Source organism: Bos indicus, chromosome 26 (assembly GCF_029378745.1).
Source record: "Bos indicus isolate NIAB-ARS_2022 breed Sahiwal x Tharparkar chromosome 26, NIAB-ARS_B.indTharparkar_mat_pri_1.0, whole genome shotgun sequence".
In the NCBI taxonomy this organism is placed as follows: domain Eukaryota; kingdom Metazoa; phylum Chordata; class Mammalia; order Artiodactyla; family Bovidae; genus Bos; species Bos indicus.
The window spans coordinates 22,995,037-23,016,811 of NC_091785.1; the positions used below are offsets into that span (position 1 = coordinate 22,995,037).

At 48.5% G+C, this 21,775-nt stretch overlaps 2 protein-coding genes across 6 annotated transcripts in view; one reads left to right on the forward strand and one right to left on the reverse strand.

Annotated features, from left to right (window-relative positions):
- Window positions 1-843: 843 nt before the first annotated feature.
- ACTR1A (actin related protein 1A) lies at window positions 844-17,166 on the reverse strand. The gene is made up of 11 exons (XM_019952855.2): window positions 17,012-17,166; window positions 9,290-9,354; window positions 8,383-8,458; window positions 7,580-7,705; window positions 6,658-6,782; window positions 5,120-5,336; window positions 4,326-4,418; window positions 3,658-3,832; window positions 3,501-3,562; window positions 2,829-2,869; window positions 844-2,647 (listed from the first exon to the last, which is right to left on the reverse strand). Exons 1-11 carry the CDS (start codon window positions 17,057-17,059, stop codon window positions 2,545-2,547), a joined length of 1,131 nt encoding a protein of 376 aa, XP_019808414.1. The 5' UTR covers window positions 17,060-17,166; the 3' UTR covers window positions 844-2,544.
- Window positions 17,167-19,985: 2,819 nt separating this feature from the next.
- Window positions 19,986-21,775, forward strand: part of SUFU (SUFU negative regulator of hedgehog signaling) — a 105,786-nt gene continuing 103,996 nt past the window's right edge. For 2 of the 5 annotated variants that reach the window (XR_002183788.2, XR_002183789.2), the window contains exon 1: window positions 19,987-20,359. Coding sequence is in view for 3 of the 5 variants with exons in the window: in XM_070780739.1 (XP_070636840.1) it covers window positions 20,178-20,359 (182 nt within the window). In the remaining 2 variants the exon portion in view is untranslated. Of the gene's footprint in view, window positions 20,360-21,775 lie in introns of all 5 variants that reach the window. The other 3 variants (XM_070780739.1, XM_019988690.2, XM_019988692.2) reach the window with 3 other exon arrangements.

Consider the following 21,775-nt stretch of genomic DNA (forward strand, 5'->3'; position numbering starts at 1 on the left):
CACAGGGATCTTCCAAAGATGACTTAAAAATTTTTTTTTATTTACCGTGAGACTGGGACTAGAAACCTCGGCTTTAGGCCGGCGTTTCTGTCTGGGCTCTATAGACATTTGGGGCTGGGGAGTTCTTTATTGTGGATGGCCTCTGCCTACTAGATGTCAGTTGCATCTCTCCCCAGTCATGACGACCAAACACCTCCAGACAGTGCCAAATGTGTCCCGAGAGGCAAACTGACCTTAATTGGGAACCACTGCCCTAGACCAATGGTTATCTGAAGGTCTGCATCACAGTTAAGAATGTAGTCTAGTGCTATATTGCCTGGGTTCAAATTCTAGCTAACAAAGGGCAGATTTGGGAGAAATTACATAATCTCTCTGTGGCTCTATTTCGTCATCTGTAAAGTGAGTAACAAACATACTTGCATTTTAGTTGTTGCGAGAATCAAATGGTTAACACTTGTAAAGTGCCTAGCAATTCCCACCCCTAACTGTTCAAGTATACAGGTTTAAAATGGAGAAGTGATTAATCAGAATATCTGAGCATAGACCCCAGGAACTGTGTTTTAATAAGCTCCTGACTTCAGAGATATGAAGAGCTGACCTCTCATTGTGGGTGGAATCTCATCCATGGGCTTGGGCACAGGGCATGGACTCTCAGTTCCTGGCCTGGTCTCTGGGCTTCTTTGTCAACAGCCTCTTTGCATGCACCTGACAGGCTGGGACTTGGGTGAAGGTCTGGCCAAGTCTGGCGGGCGCAACATGCCCTCTAGAGGACAGACTAGGCCCAGTCTCAGGGCCCACAGCTCGTCCCTCCCACCCTGCACTGACTGCAGACAGAGGCCCAGCTGATGTGTCTATTAGAACGAGTTTATTTAAGTACACTGGGCCCCACCAGGCAACATGGTTTGTGCGAGGCTGTGCAGGGGACAGGCTTGGGCTAAGAGGAGGGAGGTGAGCTGGTTAAGCACACTGCAGTCCGCGGGTCGCCACATCGCTTTCACACACACCTGCTGCTGCGGCCCACACCTGGCAGGGCCTTTGGTCGTTGGACGGCATGGGGTCGAGAATACTGCCTGGAATCTGGGATCGGGCAAGTGTTGGTGTCATGGGTGAGGGTGCCGGTGAATATCTGCTAGCCCCAGCTTTGCACTTCTGGGCTGAAGAGCCTTTGGACCCCTGCCAGGCCAGCCCAGTCCAGGGTAGGCTCCTGGCCCCACTGGACCAGAGGAAGTGAGCCTGAGCCCATCAGTTCCAGGCAGCCTGGTCTGGCCCCTCCTTCCCTGACCAAACAAGTCCAAAGACAAGAATAGCACAAGTCAGCCAGAGGGGGCTGTCTGGCCTCTACAAGCTAGTCCCCTGGGGTCAGCTAGCATGGGAAAAGGCAGCTTGGTTAACTGTGGCTCTTTCTCCAGTCCTAAGGAGGCGGCATCCCCAACACCCCTCCTTTGCCGGGAGCCTTTGCCAAACGGTGATTCTACCTCCTATTTCAGAAAAATCCAACCAGCAACCAGCCTGTTGATTCCAGGGCAGTGAGCAAGTGGAAGAGGGAGAAAGAAAGAGGCCAGAGTGACTTTGAATGTAGCCTCTGATCCCAAATGGTCCTGAGGCCTATGGATACTGTCAGTTCATGTTGGCAGGGAGTGGCAGGGCCCTGAACGCTATGCTAAGCTTAGGCGCTGTAAACATTAGTGTGAACAGGGTGACTGGTGGATGGGGCAGTGAGCTCCCTCTCTCCAGTCCCCTAACTGAACAAACACTTCAATAAATAAAACTGAAGATGGCACTGCCCATGGATGGATGGAAAGCAAGTTAACAGGACCTGAGGCCAACAGGCTCCTGAAACTCTCCAGAGATCCCTGGATGGCGCTGGGGGTTGGAGCGGTAAGCCCGCCACTGATCAGAAGTAGCACTCCATGCCCTCCTCAAATGCCCAGTGTGGTCCTGGTCCCCAGGTGAAGTTGAGGGCATCCTGCCCGCTCCTGACAGGGAAGTCTCAATAACAGCTCCTGGAGTGTTTCTCCAGCTTTCTAAACCCAAACTGCAACAAGACCAGACAAGAACTCAACCCTGGACTCAAGCCTCAGTCCACGATCAAGAGGCATCGAGAGCAGAATGATGAACAAGGGGAGGCCACAGGGCCTCCTTCGGGGGTGGGGCCAGCCCAGCCTAGGATGGGCAGCAGCAAGTGTCCCCGGGGTTGGTTTACCTCCCTCTCTGTCTCCCTGTGGTAGTAAACATAGTCCCACACAGCCAGACAAAGGCCCGGCTGACAGAGCAGGGCCCTCTGCCAGCACTCTTCCCTGTCAGGGGCCAGTTAGTGGTCAACCCCAGGTCTCAGGCCGTCGCCATTATGGGTAGTTCATCGTCCTTTCCGGACCCTGAAATCCTGGGATCCCTGGGCCACACGGCACTCGCATATGTGCACACATTCATACCCACACACACACATTCATACACACAGGCAGTTCCTCGCAAACACTCCGACTCAAGAAAGCGAGTTTTAAAGTGGAGTTAACTTCAGAGAGAGGTGAAGACGATGTCCCAATATTAGAAGGTTTTCCTGTGGATGGACCGGGCACCATCTTCCTCATATTCCTTCTTAGAGACCCACATCTTCTTAAAGGTGTCCAGGGAGGCGAGGATGGAGCCCCTGGCATGGAGGGAATCCAAAGGAATCATGTCAGAGACGGGGAGTGGGTATCTGTGGAGCCAGCCAGTCCCCCTGGGGTCAAACCAGACCAGGCTTTTCTTCAAAGCCCTGGGGTGGTGAGGCGTAATCAATGCCTCTGCAATAAGAGTGCTCCACTCTTATTCCCAGAAGAGCTACTCACCCAATCCATGTGGAATACAGTCTCTCCTGCGGTGCAGATATCTGCCGGGGTGGATGGAAAGAGGAATCTGAGATGGCCGTCCTCCCCTCTCCCTTCCCCGTCCAATACTCGTCTCTCCACCAGTGAGAGTCAGTGGATACGTTTCACACAACAACCTTTAAATTCTGTCCCTGTGGCCTCTCTGGGGGATACCATGGTCAGCCTGACACTCATCTGGAGAAACAGGCTTCTGGCAACCCGAAGTACCTATGGCTCCCAGGGAAGCAGGGGCCATCTGAAGGCAAGATCCAGCTCTGCTGGGAGCTGGTGGGGAGCAGACTGCACAGCAGGCACCACAGTCCTCCACTTAGGACCCCTCCTTCCTCAGGCAGGCCAGCTCCTCTCAGCAGTCACTGAGGTGCTGGACTGTGTCACGGGGGCAGCTGAAGTCAAGCTCCCTGACAGACTGCATGTCTAGCATCCTGCCACATCGGGGATCAGAACTGCCCCGTTTGGTGAAGCCCCATCATGAGGATGGGTCCCACCGCTCTAGCAGGCCTCAGGGGCACAGTAGAAGCTGGGAGCCACCTGATGGTGCCTGGAAATCTTGGGCAGAGCAGGAGGGGAGGCCGCGCCACGTGGTGCTCCAGACCCTTGGTGGCCCAGTTCGCCCACCCCCTGGCATACTCCTACCCTGATCTTCACGTCTTTCGGAGCCAATTTCTTCACTTCACTCAGTAGCCTGTCACCAAAACCTGAATAGGCAGGAAGGGAGAATCTCACATCAGTCCCCTGGGCCCAGCAGGACGTGGCAGCTTCCTGGGGTAGGGCCCTGAGAGTAAAGCCCAACCTTTGAAGAGGGTGGAGCCACCCGAGAGGACGATGTTGGAGAACAGCGTGCGCCGCAGGTCCATGTCAGACTTCTGGATGGCAAACACCAGCACCTCGTGGATGCCCTCGCTCTCCTCGCCGATCAGGTCCGGCCTGAACAGCAGCTCAGGTGCTCGGAATCGGGAAGGACCAATCTGCGGGGTTGGGGGGCAAGTGTCTTAGGCTCAGGTCCCTCTGCCCAGGGCTTAGTAACCAGGTGGCTCTGAAGGCCATGCTCAGGGAAGACTTTGTATGTCAAGAGCCTCAACAAACAAAGATAGAGCTCCTGGGAAACTAGAGAGAGAAAGCTCCTGTGTTTAATCCTAGCTCTGACATTTTCCAGCCAAGAGACTTGATAGATTCATTCATTTGTGGAAATTTCCTCCTATCGGTGGAGGTCCAGGAGGCTGGAATTCACTCTATACTGTCCTGAGTGGTTAAGGATAGCATTACATATTGGCCTTCTAATCCCACAGGAGAAGCCAAGTCCCTGGCACCTCACCCTGCAGGAGACGCTGCAGCTCAACACTACACTGCTCCAGGCAGAGGGTGTAAAAGGACCAGTGCGCCTGATTCCAGCCTCCCCATGGGGAGTTCTCTTTGGGCTCAGTGCTTTTGGGACCTGAGGGGAGAGGCCCCGCCGCCTACCTCAATGGTGCTGCCGTCGGGCAGGTAGTATTGCGCCTTCTCCGTCTCTAGTGTCTCATCCTTCTGGGGGTTTATGGACAGGTAGCAGGCTCTCTGGAGAACCAAGCACAAGTCAGGCTGGCTGGAAAGCTGGTGCCTACCTGGTCAAAGTCCCCATCCATTGCAGTGACTGTCCTAAAGGTCATGAGAGCTGCATATCCTAAGTGCTACCCAGTGAAGCTGACCCAAACCTCCCCGACCCTTCTTAGGATATGTGTCCCCACCTGCTCCACCTTCCTGGAGGCCAAGTGTGGCAACTCGGCGTTTTGGATTTGAGTCTGAGACCACACCCTAATCTTAGTTCAGACTCAGGTGTCTTTTTCCTACTACTTGTATGGTTCTGGGCCCTGCCTACCCAGCTCAGAGGTCTCCCAGGAGCCGTAGATGACAGGAGGGTTCACTTTACTTAAAAAAAAAAAAAAAAAGCAGTCTGACTTCTTCAAGAGTGTAAAAGAACATGTGTAATTTATACATGATGTATAAAAAACATAATGAGCATGGGTGTGCTTATCACCCAGCTTAGGAAATACAGGCAGCTCCCTTTAGCCCACAAGATGGCAGCACTTTGGAAGGTCAATCCCTCAGGGTGAGGGGACTGGCTGGAGATCATAGGGCCGCCAGGAGGCCTGGTCGGGAAGGACAGAGACCCATCTCCAGGGCAGGGGTTTAGCCACTCTTCACTCCACGTCACGGAGGTCCTGGCTGCTGTTCCCATTCCCTCTCCCAGCCCTGGGCCCATGGAGGGCAGCACTCACTTCTTTTATGGCCTTGACAATCTCAAACTCGGAGGATGAGTGGAAATCATAGCCCTCCTTGCGCAGGTAGAGGCGAAGAAAGCGAGAGACGTCTCGGCCAGCGATGTCGATGCGCATGATGGAGTGGGGCATGGCAAAGCCCTCGTAAATGGGCACGGCATGGGTGACGCCATCCCCAGAATCCAGCACCACACCCGTGGTCCTGCCGGTGGCATAACTGAAGCAAAGGGGGCACACCATCACTAACCCCTGCCTCCTCACTCTGGGAAGACTCTCACTTCTTGCTAGAGTTCAAGGTCAACTGAACTAAAGCTGGGGCCTGCCTTCTCCAGAAGCCTCCGACTGGACTGAGTATGAAGGCAGCCTGAGCACTGAAGCAAGCAAGCCTGGAATGTTTAAAGGAAAGGAGCCAAGCCTCTCCAAGCACCCCTTCTGCCACTGCTACAGAAGAATAGGCCCTCCAACCACAGGAGATGACCTGCCCTTCCACTTTCAGGGACCCAGCCTGAGGGACAGTTTTTACTCTCTAGACAAGAGGAAAAAAACTCGGGTTAGGCAAGAAAAGTGAATGAATTAAAGAAAATAAGAATATTTTCACTTGCATAAAAAACTAGCTTTTGGGGACTTCCCTGGTAGAGTGGCTAAGACTCTTCACTCCCAATGCAGGGGGCTCAGGTTCGATCCCTAATCAGAGAACCAAGATCCCACATGCCGTGCAATGCGGCCAAAATGTTAAAGAAGGAAAACAAACCAACCAACCAACTAGCTTTTGGCCCTCTAGGTCTGTCCTTAAGTTTTTCTCTTAGTAAGGACAAGGGTACAGAAATATATTTCTGTGATATGAAGGGGGAAAACCCATAATGTTTCATAAATAGCACCTGAAATTCAGCCTTCGTGTTGGATGACAGGCAGTGGAGAAGGCTGTGGTGAAGTCAGGTTTCCTAACCCTATCTAAAATGGCAGCTGCAATTTTCTTTCAGCTCCTGCTGATTTTTGCTCTAGAGGAATGCAGGCCCGGCATTATCAGATCTTCCCATTCTTTTTTAAGAGAAGTCAGAAATTTTGATTTTGATAGGAAATGTCCCAATTTTTAAAGGTTGGCTCACAATTTTTCAGCGGGGTCAAACATGCCATCTGCAGGCTACCAATATATGATCTTGGCAATGGACCTAACCCTGGTGGGAGGCAGGCTGGGAGCAAGACAGGATGACAGGGGTGTTTTCATCACGAGCCTATCACCAGCCTTGCACAGCGCCTGGCTCAAGGAGGCCCTGAGAAAAACACCTGAACTCACTGCGGGGCCAACAGGGAGAGCTGTTGTAGCACGTGGCCTTCCCAGCAGGCTCAGCGGAGAGCCTTGGCACCAGACCAGCAGGGAGGGCCGAGACTGGGAGATGCTGCCTTTCCCACCATCCATTACCGTCCCTGGCAGGGGTACTGAAGGAGCTCTGCACCAACCCACAGCAGGGCCAGCCTCGCTTCTGCCAAAGGACTGCTTGCCCCCCAGGGGCCAGGCTCGCCAGCCAGCTGTTACTCACAGACTGAGCACAGCTTGCATGGAGATGAAAAGGGCTGGCACGTTGAAGGTCTCGAAGAAAACTTCAGCAGCTCGTTCCCGGTTTTTCCGTGGATTTAAAGGCGCCTCTGTCAGGAGCACAGGATGCTGGGGAAAGATGCCCAGACAGCAATCAGGTGAGGACAGATTCCCAGCCCTCATTAGCACTGAGTGGCTGGCTGGAGAGCCCACACGAACTCTGTCAGCCTCTCTCTAAAAGAGGGCTGGTGGGCTGGTCACTTGCCGCCACCCAAGCCAGTTGCTCAACTTTCCAAATTCATACCCCCTCTAAAGTGTCATTCTATCCTCACTTTCTACTACCCTCTTGTCCTCCAAGATTCTTATATAGGCCCTTGTACCTTCTGGATAGCTCCAGGTATCAAGATTTTGCTAAACTCTATATTTGGAATTACTATGATAAAAGTAATACTTAAAAATTTTTTTCCAAAATAGAAAATTAAATATCATTATTGATAATACTATTAAAAAACAGAATACATCCCTCTCCTGGAAATTCTGATAAGCCTAGTCAGCACCTTCCTTTGTGTTTCTGAGTTGAGAGTTCCTTCCTTAGAAACTAAAGAGTATATACAGCTCCGAGGTCTGAAAGGCATGGGTTGGAACCCCAGCTCTACCACTCTTCGCTGGGTGATCGCGGAAACACCATCTGGCTTCTCTGAACTTCTGTTCCCTTGTTTGTAAAATGGAGATGATAATACTACCTGTGCCTCATAGGGATGCTGTGAAGATTAAATGCAAACATGTCTGAAAAGCACATGCCTGATGCCTAGAACATGAGACACAAATGCTCAAGGCGGTTATCGTAGTCATCTGCCTCATCTCTGGGGTAGGGCTTCTGTCTGCGCTGCATAGCCCACATGGCGCCCCACACACAGGACCCTCACCTCCTCTGAGAAAGTCTGCAGCTGGTCCTTAGAGTAGACGTACTGCCAGATGCGCTCCATGTCATTCCAGTCCTTGACGATGCCGTGCTCCATGGGGTAGCGGATGGAGAGCAGCCCTCGGTGCTCCTGGGGGCAGAGAGCAGTGCTTGCAGCCGCAGCCAGCCTCTCAGGACTGCCGGGTGGACCCCACGATCTGCACCCATGGCTAAGGGTGGACCCACCCATCCTTCAAGTCCCTAAACTATCCTGTGAACTGTGCTCAATGCCCAACCAGCTGGCAAAGCAGAGGGCTTCTGCCTTTCCGTGGGCCCCTGGGTGGCATTCTCCTCATTGTCTGGTCCCAGGACACAATCTCCTGGCATCTGCAGCCAAGGTTGGCAACAAAGATTCTGTTGTTCTGCTTCTAGAAGTTGCCCAAGGGTTCTGCCAAACTGTGCTAATTAACTTATCCCCAGGGTACCCCAGCCAGGATCTCCCCTCAATCACTTTTGCCAAAAAATAACCAAGCCAGTCAATTTGATCTTTGGCAACATAGTGATAGAAGGAAGGCAAAAGCCCTTTTTTCTGGACTGGTCTCTGTTTCCCAAAGTGGGGTTCCAAGTATTTCCTTTCTAAAACCAGAGGCTGTTCCTGGGAGAAATAAACCAGTTGGGTTTATTCTCTTTAGAATGAGAGAGTGAAAGGGGAGATTTCAAGAGGAAATTATTTCTTTTACTCATGTCCCTCTGTCGGATACTGCCTGCGTGGGGAGCAGTGAAGGTCCCCTGCTGGCTTGAGGCTTCTTCAGTAGGACATGGGATTACCTCGGCTTTGGGGCCAATGAAGATGTCACCTTCGAGGGCGCCTGCCATGACACGAACGTGCTTGGGTCTGCCCACACTACAAAAGAGAGCGGGGAAGACTATCACTTCTCATTTCATGACAGAACACAGGCAAGTTATACTAATGCATGTACTTGGATGGGAAGAAATATACTCCATTCTACTGTGACTGTCACTGAGGAATGCACTTCCCACAATTCCTATAATGAACATTTTTTTGTATTTATTAGCATACTGTTTCATATATTTATTATAAGTTATCAAATTCAGGAGGATTCAATATCCCTAGTTCTTCTCTTTCCCCAGTGTATGTACAGATCAAGAGACACAAGGAAACAAGTGTTCATTGAGAATGATTAACTCAAAAAGTTTTTGTCTCCTTAGCCTCCTGCCCAGGCCTTCTATGAAGGACAACTGTGATGCTGTAACTGAGAGATGGCCTTCCTCATTTCTCCACTGCTTTGACCCCTTTCCCAGGTGCCTGTGCCCTTCTCCTGCCTGCAGCGCCTCTGCCTTAGTAAGAAAGTGCTGAGAAAAAGACTCATTCTCCCTAGAATGGTAGGTATGGTTTAATGTCAAATTCCATTCTGAGTGACAGGAGAATTTTAAGAAGAAGACTCCATTATGAGACTGTCATCCAAAGCAGTAAGTCACCAATGATAACATTTTTGGCATCAGATAAAAAAAAACAAAAAACTGCCTCTCAATTGTAACACGCAGGCAACAGTTTGCTCACTCCAAAAGCCAGCTCTTGTCCCTGCTTGTTGTTGTTTTGAAGACCAAGACTGACCTAAATGAGAGATGCTTTCCCCCTAAAAGACGGAGGGCTGACATCATAACAAAACTGACAAGCCTTACAAGCTTCTCACTAAGCTACAGAATGACTTACTAGTTTGGGAAGCAGTATTTAGGGATCTGATCACCAGCAAAACCAGCTTTAATCACACCGGATCCCTGAGGAGAGAAAGAGAAGTCAGAAAATCACACAAACAAGAGGAGATTCATATCACACAGTATGTATAATATGGTCCCACCTTTCTTTTAGAAAGAGAAAGGACCTTATATTTATGTGTAATATATCCACTCATGAGGATTTGTACAGTGAATACATGCCAAAGGGAGGACACTGGGGCTGGGAATGGTGAGGGGAATTTCTACTACACACTCTATTTGATTTTTATATATTCTTCGTCTTTTCTACATTGAACATGTTTACTTTTGGAATTAAAAATAATATTAATAAAGGGAAGAAAAGGAAAAGGCTTGAGGAGAGAAGAGGAAAGTACCTAGAAGCACAGAGCGGCCGAGTTTAGGAACATAACCAAGGTGGGAAGGGCACACAATTCTGCTAAACCATCAGGGAGTGCGCGTCTAAGCTACCTTCCCAGCTCAGACCTGAACTGCCCCCGCCCTCCAGGGCCTCTATGACAGACACACCCTGAGAGCACTGCCATGCTCAAAGCTAACTCCCATAAGGCGTACATCGTCTGGCTCTGACTGCAGGGGCAGACTCCAGTGACTCGGGGGACTGCAGTAGGTGTTTTGCCTTTTCACTGTGCTTTGCTGCACTCATTGGTCTCTTGAGGGTCAAGAGCAGAAGAGCCCTTAAGCACTCTGAGAAGAGTCTGCCGTCTCCCACCATCATCTCTGGTACCGCGTGGGCCCAGCCAAAGTAAACATTGATTCTGGATATCAACGCCATGCAGGACAGGTGGTGAGGCTTGATGCTGCCTGCAGATCACCCTGTTCTCTTCCTTCTTAATTCTTCTACCACTACATCAGTTACCCTTGTCCTTCCACCTCCAACACAGTTGCAGCTCCAAGAGCAGCAAGCCATCTCCTGCTGCCTGTCGACTTCTCCTGGGGTGGAGTGTAATGTTTGCAGAACACACAAGCATTAAACACACCAGGAGATGCTACATAGCCAAGGTTACCTTGGTACCAAAGGCTTCCCAGCAACACCCCTGGATCCATCTGTCTTTTTTATTTCTGCTTTTTTATAAGAGCAGGGTGAGGGGGTAGGTGACTGATCCTAGCGAGGGAGGAGGTAAGAAGTGGTTGAAGGACAGGGAAAGAGGTGTTGGGGGAGAGCAGGGCAAGCCTGTTCTCTAAGACAGCAGGAACTTCTGCCAACAGAAAAAACAGGAGACAATGTGCAAACTCATCGGTCTGGGCAGAACAGCAAGGAGCCTGGAAAAGGTACAGCTGTAAACTGAGCTGAAAGACTGGGAAGGAGGGCGGACTATCCTACTGCAAACCCAAGGGCTTGGGGACAGTGGTGCAGCTAGTGAGAACATCCTACAAGAGAATTTGGGGAACTTGTTAGCTCAGGCTTCCGATAATTGCCCACTGCCTTCATCTGGGTGTGGTGATGCTAACAGACTAATTAGATCTCCTGGCAGGAGTTGAAAACGAGAAAAGTAAAGATGAAATCTGTGCTTCAGACTCTAGATTTCTTTTTTTTTTTTACGAGACTGATACTTTTTTTTTTTTTTTTAATATTTATTTATTTGGCCGCACCAGGTCTTAGCTGCAGCATGTGGAATCTTTTAGTTGTGGAATGTGGGATCTAGTTCCCCAACCAGGGATTGAACCCAGGCCCCTTGCCTTGGGATTATGGAGTCTTAGCCAATGGACCACCAGGGATTCTCCAAGATATTTCTAAGAGATGATTTTCCTGGAGATTTGATTTTGAGTTTACTAACAAGAGGGCTAGAGTTTGAGTGACAAAGCAGATTAAGACATTAGATTCTTTTCTTTCTCCCTGTCCTTTCCAGCTAGAATATAACAGGCCCAGTTCAAATATCACTGCCTTCCTCCTGAAGGATAATCTCCAGTTGCAATTTGTTATCCTCTTCCTATTACCTTCCCCAAATCACCACTGCCTGTTTCACTAGGTAGCATGAATTTCATTCTGCTTTCTATTCTAATTTATGGTTTACACTTTTGTCTCTTTTCACTGCAAATTCCTTGAGGTCAGAGACTTTGTATATCAGCAGTATCTGACATTTGCAGGGTACTTGGCTAGATGCTGGCTAACTAAAATGAAAACCAAGCTCAAATGATTGGCAGATGAAGCCGAAAGTATGGAACCTGAATGAGCAGCCGGAATGCCAGAAGCCCCAGGCAGAGGTGGTACAGGGAAGGTGATACACAAGGTCGAACCAGACCCAGCTTGTCCCTGCAGCCCCATGAGCTGGCTTGGCAGGCCAAGTGTCAGGTGAAAAATGGGTGGGGACAAGGGAAGTGGCTGAGTTGCCTCTATTCTGCTCAAGCCATACCAGGAGAGCATACAAAGGGGTCATGTCAATTTCTTTAATAGTATTTGTAACTAGGAACTGTATACTTGGCAAATGAGCTGCCACTCTTTGTTATTCACTCTGTCAAAACCAAGTAAACAAATGCCTTGTTTGAAACAAATGCCTACATTTGAAAAAGTAATCTCATTAAATATTTGATTTTGGGGACTCAAGTCTGCTGCCAGCCAACTCTGACCATTCTCCTTCTGTTACAGGCGAACAAATAGCAAATTCCTCAGCATGTTTCTAGTAGTACCTGCTGGCTATCGACCTGTGGCTTGGGCAACTTTACCCTAAGCACTGATTATTCTTAACATGCTGGGAAGAAGGCTAGTTGTCTGCCATTTAATGCTGTGAGGTGGAGCCTCAGATTCTAGGACACTGGTGAAAACATCGTACAAAAGAATTTGGGGAACTTGTTAGCTCAGGCTTCTGATTTGGACTCAGATTCTAGGACATTCTGGCCCAAAGACATATTTTGTTTGGTCCACAAAATCGTTTTTAAAAAACAACTTTATTGAGATAAAATCCACATACCACACAATTTACCCATTTAAGGTGCATCATCTAATGGTTCTTAGTATATTCACAGAGCTGAACAATCATCACTACAACCTAATTTTAGAACTTTTCATCATCCCCCCCAAGAAACCCTGTACCCATTAGCAGCCACTCTCCATCCTTACTAACCCCCACCCTGCTGCTGCTGCTGCTAAGTCACTTCAGTTGTGTCCGACTCTGTGCGACCCCATAGACAGCAGCTCACCAGGCTCCCCCGTCCCTGGGATTCTCCAGGCAAGAATTCTGGAGTGGGTTGCCATTTCCTTCTCCAATGCATGAAAGTGAAGAGTGAAAGTGAAGTCGCTCAGTCGTGTCCGACTTGTAGCGACCCCATGGACTGCAGCCCACCAGGCTCCTCCGTTCATGGGATTTTCCAGGCAAGAGGCAACCACTGACATACTTTCTGTCTCCACAGACCACAAACTACTTTTACATTAACTTCCAAAAGTTAAAAATTAGAGATTGCAGGACTTCCCTGGTGGCCCAGTTAAGACTCCATGGTTCCCTATGGGAGCGAGGCATCGATCCCTGGAATCAGGGAACTAAGATCCCACATGCCACGTGGTGTGGCCAAAAAAAAAAAAATTAAAAATTAAAAAACACTAGAGATTGCATATGAAATTAACACTTCTGATTTCCCTTGAAAAATGAGAAAATCTGGTAACACTTGGCCTGCATTCCTGCATGGGGACAACTTGCTGGAAACCTTGGTCAAGCATGCTCAATGCATCTCTCAGATTTCTCACTTATTAAGACTACCTTCTCCTCATCCCCCTGCCCCTCCTCCGCCTCTTTAATGTATCTGGTTGGCCTCCCCAGGCATTGAGTTTGAGACCCCTATTCTGGACATTCTTTCCAGTTTGTGAAGCACATCCATGGCTCTCAAAATACACATAATTGAGTGTAATCTATAAGCCACCTTCTCTTCCCTCTCTCCACCAAACTAGGGAAGATTCTCACTGCAGTTGTACAACCAACAGGCTGAAAGTCATACCACAAGTGATGGTGTTAAATAAATATACTGACTTCATTTCCTCAGCTAATTCTAGTGTCCCTTAAACTTAAGTGAATCAATAGATCTTAAGAGCTGATGACAAACTGTTAAAAAAGAGAGAAAATTAGTGAAATTTGACAGACTAGATATTTGATGATACTAAGGAATTACTGTTAATTTTATTAGCTTTGATAATAGTATATTAGTTATGTGTTTAAATGTTTGTGAAAGAGGGAAGTGGGTGGGTATGTAGCTAAAATGATTGGTCAAGAGTTGATAAGTGTTACAGTTAGATGATGGATACATGGATGTTTGTTATAACATTTCCCCTCCTTTTGTTTATATTTGAAATTTTTTACATTAAGGAAGGGTTTCCCTGGTGGCTCAGCAGTTAAGAATCAGGATGCCAGTGCAGGAGCTGTGGGTTCAGTCCCTGAATCTGGAAGATCCCCTGGAGAAGGGCATAGCAATCCACTCCAGTATTCTTGCCTGGAAAACCACATGGACAGAGGATCCTGGCAGGCTTCAGTCCATGGGGGTCACAAAGAGTCAGACACGATTTAGCAACTAAACCACCACCACCACCAGAATAAGGAGAGCTAGCAAATAAGATGATAGCAGCTAAGTAAAAATTCAAAACATAAATACTATATACACACACATTATAAAATACATGTGTCCATAAAATCAGAAAGGAGCACATTAATTTTACAATGAGGTTTGCTTCCGGGGTTATGTATGGACCAGAAAGGATGGGATTATGGATGGGTACAAAGAGGCTTCGATTATATCTGTAATGTTTTATGTCCTAAAAAAATCTGAAGCAAATTTGGCAAACGACAACATTTATTAAATCAAGGTGGAGGACACATGCTACATAGGTGCTTGTTATATATGTCTCTGAACTTTTCCGTGTGTTTAAAGAATCTCACTTTTCAAAAAGGGGGCTGATGAAGCATAATGACCCCTCAAAACAGTAAAACTCTTAGCTTGAAAAACTTGTAGAGATCTGATATTATTCCTGCATTTAGGCCCACATAATATAGCCAGAAAAGACAATTTTAAGATTGACCATAATGTTGCTTCATTTTATGGAAGTATTTAACCTTCGAGATCCTCCCAAAGATATGAGCTTCAGAATAAATATAGTATTCCAGTTAAAGTGTTGTAGTCCTGGGAGTGGCCCTTCTCATTCTTGTACTACTATCTGTGATATGACTTTGGGAAGAACAACATGTTTCATTTTTTAAAATACTCATCACTTTTTTGTTGTTGTTGTCATCATTAAATCGCGCATGCACATACGCATACACGCACCCTTCCATCTTCTTCATTAAATTCTGATGAATTGGTTTGGTCCCAGAATTCTATGAAAGGGGTGGTCAACAATTGTCTTAAGACTAGGAAAGGCTGTGAACTGGTAATGGGGCTATTCTCTCTTTTCCTTGCTTTCTTTGTTCTTCTGTCTTTTAATTACACTCTCCTTAGCCCAGAAATAAAACTGTGGCAGCACGATAAGCTATGGAGCTGTTAAATCTGCTAGAGACACGTTATTCTCATAATATAAAGCTGGCTCAAATATTTTAAATGATTTACTGGCAGATAGTAAATTCTAGTGGGAAAATTAATTTAAGTTTCTCCTACTTCAACTTTTGGTGGGATTGCTGGCATAATAAAGGAAATGTTTTCCAAGAGAAAAAACAAGTCTATTCCTTAAGTATTCAAACTGAAAAGGTACTGCTTCTTTGATGCATTTCAAATACATTATCAAGAATGAGAAAGAAGGAACTAAGAAGCATTTGCTTAAGTGACATAAAGAAAATGGTTGGAGATAGCACTGCTGCCCAACAATTCTAGAAGCAAAAGGTCTGGTGGGATGGACAGACTGCTCCTTTTGCACTGATGAAAACAGGAAATTGCTAATTTCTATTTTCCTTTCTTTTTAAAACAAAGAAAAAGGCACATGAAGCATACACAAACTGGCTGAAGATAGAAATAGTAGTCTTCTCTGAAAATTAACATCAAGAACAAAGAGTCCTGCTCAGCCTTATGCAGTAATCAGTCCTTCCTCCCATCCTTTTATTTAAGGACATCTTTATTACTGTGATAGAGATTTTCAGCCATTAATCCCCCCCACCCATAAAAATTAAAAATCCAATGTGCACCTAGTGGTGCCAGGCCCTAGACACTGTCTGTGTGTGGGGAACTGGGGAACGAGAGACTAAGGAAAAATGAAGGATACCAAGCATCTTTTCCCACCCGGATTCAATAGCCTAAGGAAGGCGATCCGCAATCCTCCCCGTCCCGCCCGCCGATCAAATCCTCCCCCAAATGACATGTCTCACTGAGCTCAACTTTTTTCCAGGAGAGAAGGAAAGCTAGCCAAAGAAGCACGTTTCCTTGGAAAAAGTGAGGAATTAAGAACTCAATCTCAAATTGAATTTTGGCTCTTCAATTTATAAGCCAGGTGGTTTGAATACTGTTATTTAACCGTACACGTCTCATTTTTCTGTGTATTTCGAGTCCTATCTACCTATCAGTGTTGAAACTTGAATAAGATGATGCAGACGAAAGGACCTTGCAAGTGCCAACGGTCCCAAGGACTGAATCAAGAGACCGAATCTGAGTCAGCTTAGTAGAGGAACTCAGAGGGGACTAGAAAGGTAGCAACAAATCTCCGTTGGACCAAACCTTTGAATGGAAGACAAACATCCACTTTTTAAATAACTGCCTCCTTCCGCCAAAAATAAGAGCTATATTTAGATTCTTTCCATTTGTGACTATCGTGCATTTGCGTGGGTTACTATCAGGATGAACAACGGATAAAGCACTGGATTAATGTGCGACCTTGGGCTCACTTTACCTTTTTGTGCTTTTTTTCTCATTTGTAAAACGAGGATCAAAATTCCTGCCTTAACTATTCACCTGGTTTTTGTGAAGATCCAATTGGAATGTATGCGAACCCCTCCGTGTAAGCGCTGGAGCGCCTGGCAAGTATTATGTTTAGTAATTTTTACCCCTAGCAACTAGGCGTTTCAAAGAGGAAGGTACCTCCCTGCTTGCTTTGTCATTCTCCTTTCTTCTCGACCTTTATTACCGCTGTAATTTATAATCACAGAAATAACTGAAATTCTCAGGCCATTTCTGGCATCACACTCTCAGACCCCACCCGGATACACCGCCAAGCCGCCCTGCCGGCTGGGACCGAAGGAAACTTAGCCCTGCTCCACCGCCGCCCTATCCCGTCTGCCCCCTCCACTGGAAGTCCCCGAAACCAATCACAACAGCCCTCGTGCACCGCACCGCCCTTAGAGAGGGGAAACACTATGGCGGCCCGGAAGAACGGCAGGGGAACGAGCCAATCACTGCAGAAGGCTGCCTTCATCCGGCAAGGCCCAGAGGCGGGGTCAGCGGTCAAGATGGACAGCCAGAGCAGCCAATAGAGTTATCGAACACTGGGGAGGGGCGGGCGCCGGGGGCTCAGAGAGCGGTTAAGGCCCCTCGAGTCAAGGGCCCAAGGACCCTGCTAGGACTATAACCCTTCCCTTTATCCATCCCAAGATTCTCCATCCCATGGTTGCTGGCCAGCTGGTCGCCCTATCTGCGGACTTCGGGTCGAGGGAGGAGAGAGGCGGCGGCGGCTGAACCCGCCTGACAGGCCGGGCCAGTGACAAAGAACCGGCAGCCCAGACTGAAACACGGGAAGCGATCCCTTCGGGGAGGAGAGCATAAGCCCTGCTAGGGGGATGCAACTCACGTTGTCGATCACGACAGGCTGGTTGGCGATTACATCGTAGGACTCCATGGCAGAAGAACCTCTCCTTCCGAGGAAGGAACTGCCAGCCCGGTCCGCTGCTAACGCCACTGACACGCATGCGCAGTCTGGCCGCCGGCAATGGGCAGCCGGGGAGCGGCCCGACCTCACTTTCGAAGAACTACAATACCCAACATGCCTTGCACCTGAGTTAGCAAGCCAGGCTGCTTCGGAACCCCGCCTAGTTTAAGGAACGGAGCGTCGCATTTCGACGCACTGTACCCTGGGCTTTGTAGTTTCTGTAGGTAAATAGAAGGGTACGCCTATTGATGGTTGCAATCTCACGTCTGCATCTGTAGTCCATTTGAAGGGATTCTCAGTGCATGCTGAAGTATGTAATCTTCAGTATTGTCTGTACGGTGTGGATTGATCAGTAACTGGTGAATGTTTGGATTTTACAGGCTGGTCCTTCCACTCGCCACCACTTCCCCTGGACGATATGAGGTTGCGATGTTTTTATATGGGTCTATAAGGCATTAATAAACATCTACCACCCGTATGCAGGTCAGGAAGCAACTGTTGGAACTGGGCATGGAACAACAGGTTGGTTCCAAATAAGAAAAGGAGTACGTCAAGGCTGTATATTGTCACCCTGCTTATTTAACTTCTATGCAGAGTACATCATGAGAAACTCTGGGCTGGAAGAAGCACAAGCTGGAATCAAGATTGCTGGAAGAAATATCAATAACCTCAGATATGCAGATGACACCACCCTTATGGCAGAAAGTGAAGAAGAACTAAAGAGCCTCTTGATGAAAGTGAAAGCGGACAGTGAAAAAGTTGGCTTAAAGCTCAACATTCAGAAAACTAAGATCATGGCATCTGGTCCCATCAATTCATGGCAAATAGATGGGGAAACAGTGAAAACAGTGGCTGACTTTATTTTGGGGGGCTCCAAAATCACTGCAGATGGTGATTGCAGCCATGAAATTAAAAGACGCTTACTCCTTGGAAGGAAAGTTATGACCAACCTAGACAGCATATGAAAAAGCAGAGACAGTACTTTGCCAACAAAGGTCCATCTAGTCAAGGCTATGGTTTTCCCAGTAGTCATGTATGGATGTGAAAGTTGAACTATAAAGAAAGCTGAGTGCTGAAGAATTGATGCCTTTGAACTGTGGTGTTGGAGAAGACTCTTGAGAGTCCCTTGGACTGCAAGGAGATCCAACCAGGCCATCCTAAAGGAGATCAGTCCTGGGTGTTCATTGGTAGGACTGATTTTGAAGCTGAAACTCCAATACTTTGGCCACCTGATGCAAAGAGCTGACTCATTTGAAAAGACCCTGATGCTGGGAAAGATTGAGGGCAGGAGGAGAAGGGGATGACAGAGGATGAGATGGTTGGATGGCATCACTGCCTCAATGGACATGAGTTTGAGTGAACTCCAGGAGTTGGTGATGGACAGGGAGGCCTGGCGTGCTGCAGTTCATGGGGTCGCAAAGAGTTGGACACGACTGAGCGGCTGAACTGAACTGAACTGAACTGAACCACCTTCTTAGTCTAATAAAAGGAAATTTTAGTATACATACAGGTGAGGTACATGTTCCTAGAACAAAGGAAAGTATATTGCATAAAGCTTGCTTTTAAAAAAAAAAAGGTATATTTTTGTTCAGTTCAGCTCAGTTGTGTCCGCCTCTTTGCGACCCCATGGACTGCAGCATGCCAGGCTTCCCTTTCCATCACCAACTCCTGGAGCTTACTCAAACTCATGTCCATTGAGTCAGTGAAGCCTCCAAACATCTCATCCTCTGTCGTCCCCTTCTCCTCCCGCCTTCAATCTTTCCCAGCATCAGGGTCTTTTCCAATGAGTCAGTTCTTCACATCGGGTGGCCAAAATACTGGAAATAATCAACAAAATATTTTTGGTTGATTTTCTCATTTTTTCCTGGAAAGGTGTAAACTTGGCAACATACTAGTATTGTTCTGAAGACTGACATTTGGAACTACTGGTATAGATGATCTTTTGGTCATTAAAACATCGTTCATCTAATAGCTTCAGGAACTGTTCTCTCTCTCTCTCTCTTTAGTCACTAAGTCGTGTCCTACTCTTGTGACCCCATGGATTTGTAGCTTGCCAGGATCCTCTGTCCATGGGATTCTCCAGGCAAGAATACTGGAGTTGGTTGCCATTTTCTTCGCCACAGGATCTTCCCGACCCAGGGATCAAACCCAGGTCTCCTGCACTGCAGGCAGATTCTTTACCGACTAAGCTGTGAGGGAAGCCCAGGAACTGCTCTAGTATACCTTTAATTTTCATGGGGAGCTAGAAATGACACTGATGAATGAGAAAATGGAATTGAAGAGAGATTATGTGTTACTGCTTTCTAAGGAGCCCAGTGCATTTTTCTCTAATAAATTATTTCGTCCTTTCCTTCATGTTGTGGGGACCTTTAGTTAATAGCCAGTAGTCAGGACTCTCTTCTATCCCTTTCTCTTGAAATTTCAAGATTATTTGAGTGGAAGACATTACTATAAGTAAAGTTATTGCAGGCAGAAAAATAATTTCCAACCCGGTGCCTTAGAAACTAAAAAATTCCGTTTTTAATGCTACATGGACGAAGGAAGCAATGCATTGTCACATTTATGTTTAAATCCTTCTGAAATAAATTAATTAAACAAATCCTTCTGAGCACCGTGTTAGCATAACAGTGACATGCTTTTTGTCGGCGCACTTCCCAAAGCTTTCTTGGGTCCCTAGCACCTCAGAGGATGTCCCAGTATCTCTATTTAATCCTGGGCTCCTCCTAACGCTAGGGGGAAGCGAAGAGCCTTGGAACACCCCCACAACTCTGGGAGACGGAGGAGGGACCTATTGTCAAGTCATGCCTTCCCTACCTGTGACTGGCACAGACATTAGCCAATGGAACCGGAATAGGGCGCGCCGGCACCCCGCCCCCTGAGCGCCCCGCGGCCCCCGAGGCACCCTCTGGCCGTCTCCACCACGGCGACGGCCTGGGCGGACAGTGCGCCTTGCGCAGGCGCGGAGCCTAGACCTCGCTGCAGCCCCCATCGCCTCCGGGAGTCGCACCCAAGGAGTTCGCCTGCTGGCGCGTCAGTGCTCTCCCCCTCGTCTGCCCTCCCCGGTCCCCCCAGCACCCTACGCGCCCCGATGGCGGAGTTGCGGCCTAGCGGCGCCCCCGGCCCCACCGCGCCCCCGGCCCCTGGCCCTACTGCCCCTCCGGCCTTCGCTTCGCTCTTCCCCCCAGGACTGCACGCCATCTACGGAGAGTGCCGCCGCCTGTACCCAGACCAGCCGAACCCGCTCCAGGTTACCGCTATCGTCAAGTACTGGTACGTCTTGGGCCGCGCGGAGACCGACAGGGGCGGGCTGAGAAGGGTTAAAGCGCCGGGGGCGAAGTAATTTGCCAGGGAATTGGAGGGGAAAGGAGAATGGTTAAAGCACTTGGAAGAGGGCTTCCTGCTGTGAGGGAAGAAGTTAAGGCTCAAGTTAGGAATGGGGACAAAGGGGTTAACGAAGCCTGTGGGTAGCGAAGGGTTAGCAAGGGAGGGGAGGATGAAGGGTTAACTGGCATTAGAAGAATGGAGTGAATTGGGGGTGTCGGTAGAAGCTGAGGGGGCGACGGTTGGAGAGAGGGAACTGTAAACGTGGTGAAAGGAGGGGGCGCCTGGAGGGGGTCATAAGTGGGCGCGGGGAAGCCGAAGGGGGGCGGCTGAAGTGAGATGGGGGAGGCGAGGCGGAGCCTGAGGAGCATCTGAGAAGGCTTTGGAGCCGCGCGGCCGGAGGAGCTCGGAGGGCACGGGACTGCACAGGGTAGGGGCGGGTGTGGGTCTGTGGGTTAGGATGTGAGCGTTGAGCTTGTGAAGGGATGAGGGGGAGGTCTCATTTTGATACCTTCCGGATGAGCTAAGACATTCATATCAGTGCAGTGCTTTTGCGTTTGAAGTTTGATGGAGCAGCTTCTCCCGATCAATTTTCTGCTTACTCTGCACAGTTCTCTTTCTCCATGCAGAGCTTCCTCTGGCTCCGCGGCTGCTTTGGTCTAGGTCACTGGCTAGAACAGGGGCAGGCTGGGTCAGGGAGATCCATGGTTTGGCTCAGGATTGAAGGAGGCTGCCGTAAACGATGAAGATGTGGAATTTGGACGGGGAGGATCCTTCAGTGAGATATTAAGAGGAACTTTGTGGTCTGGAGCACCCAGATGTAGGCAACAGTTCCTCAGGGGAGCTGAGAGTAATCCCCAAGTAACTCTGTTAAGACCAGACCTATGTACACATCGACTGCCCCTGGGGAAGGAATGGTCTTTTCTAGTTTCCCATTCTTTTTGCAACCCGTTTCTTCGTGCCACCTCTGTTATGGGGACTCTTCTTCATGGTCTTTCTGAACTAAAAGTTGACTGAGAAACTAGTTGAATCTGTACAAAACCAGTTTCATGCAGGCACTGTATTAGATGAACCCCTTCATTGGCTCCTGAAAGACTGTTCAAGGCAGCCACTTGGGGTGTGACCAAAGGGGAGGTACCCCCGAAGGGGGAATGAGTAGAGTGGATGTCTTTACTGGTTACCTTTCTTTAGGGCTGAGTCTTTTCCCTCCATGACAACCACTTCTTCTGGAGATGGCAGGAGCTGGGTTGCCTAGGGCGGAGGCCAGCTCCCTATGTCTGTGGGAGGATGTAGAGAGGCTGACAGTGTGAAGGGCCTGGGGAGCAGCCACCTGCTCCGTGGGGAGAGCGGCAGGAGCAGCCTGCC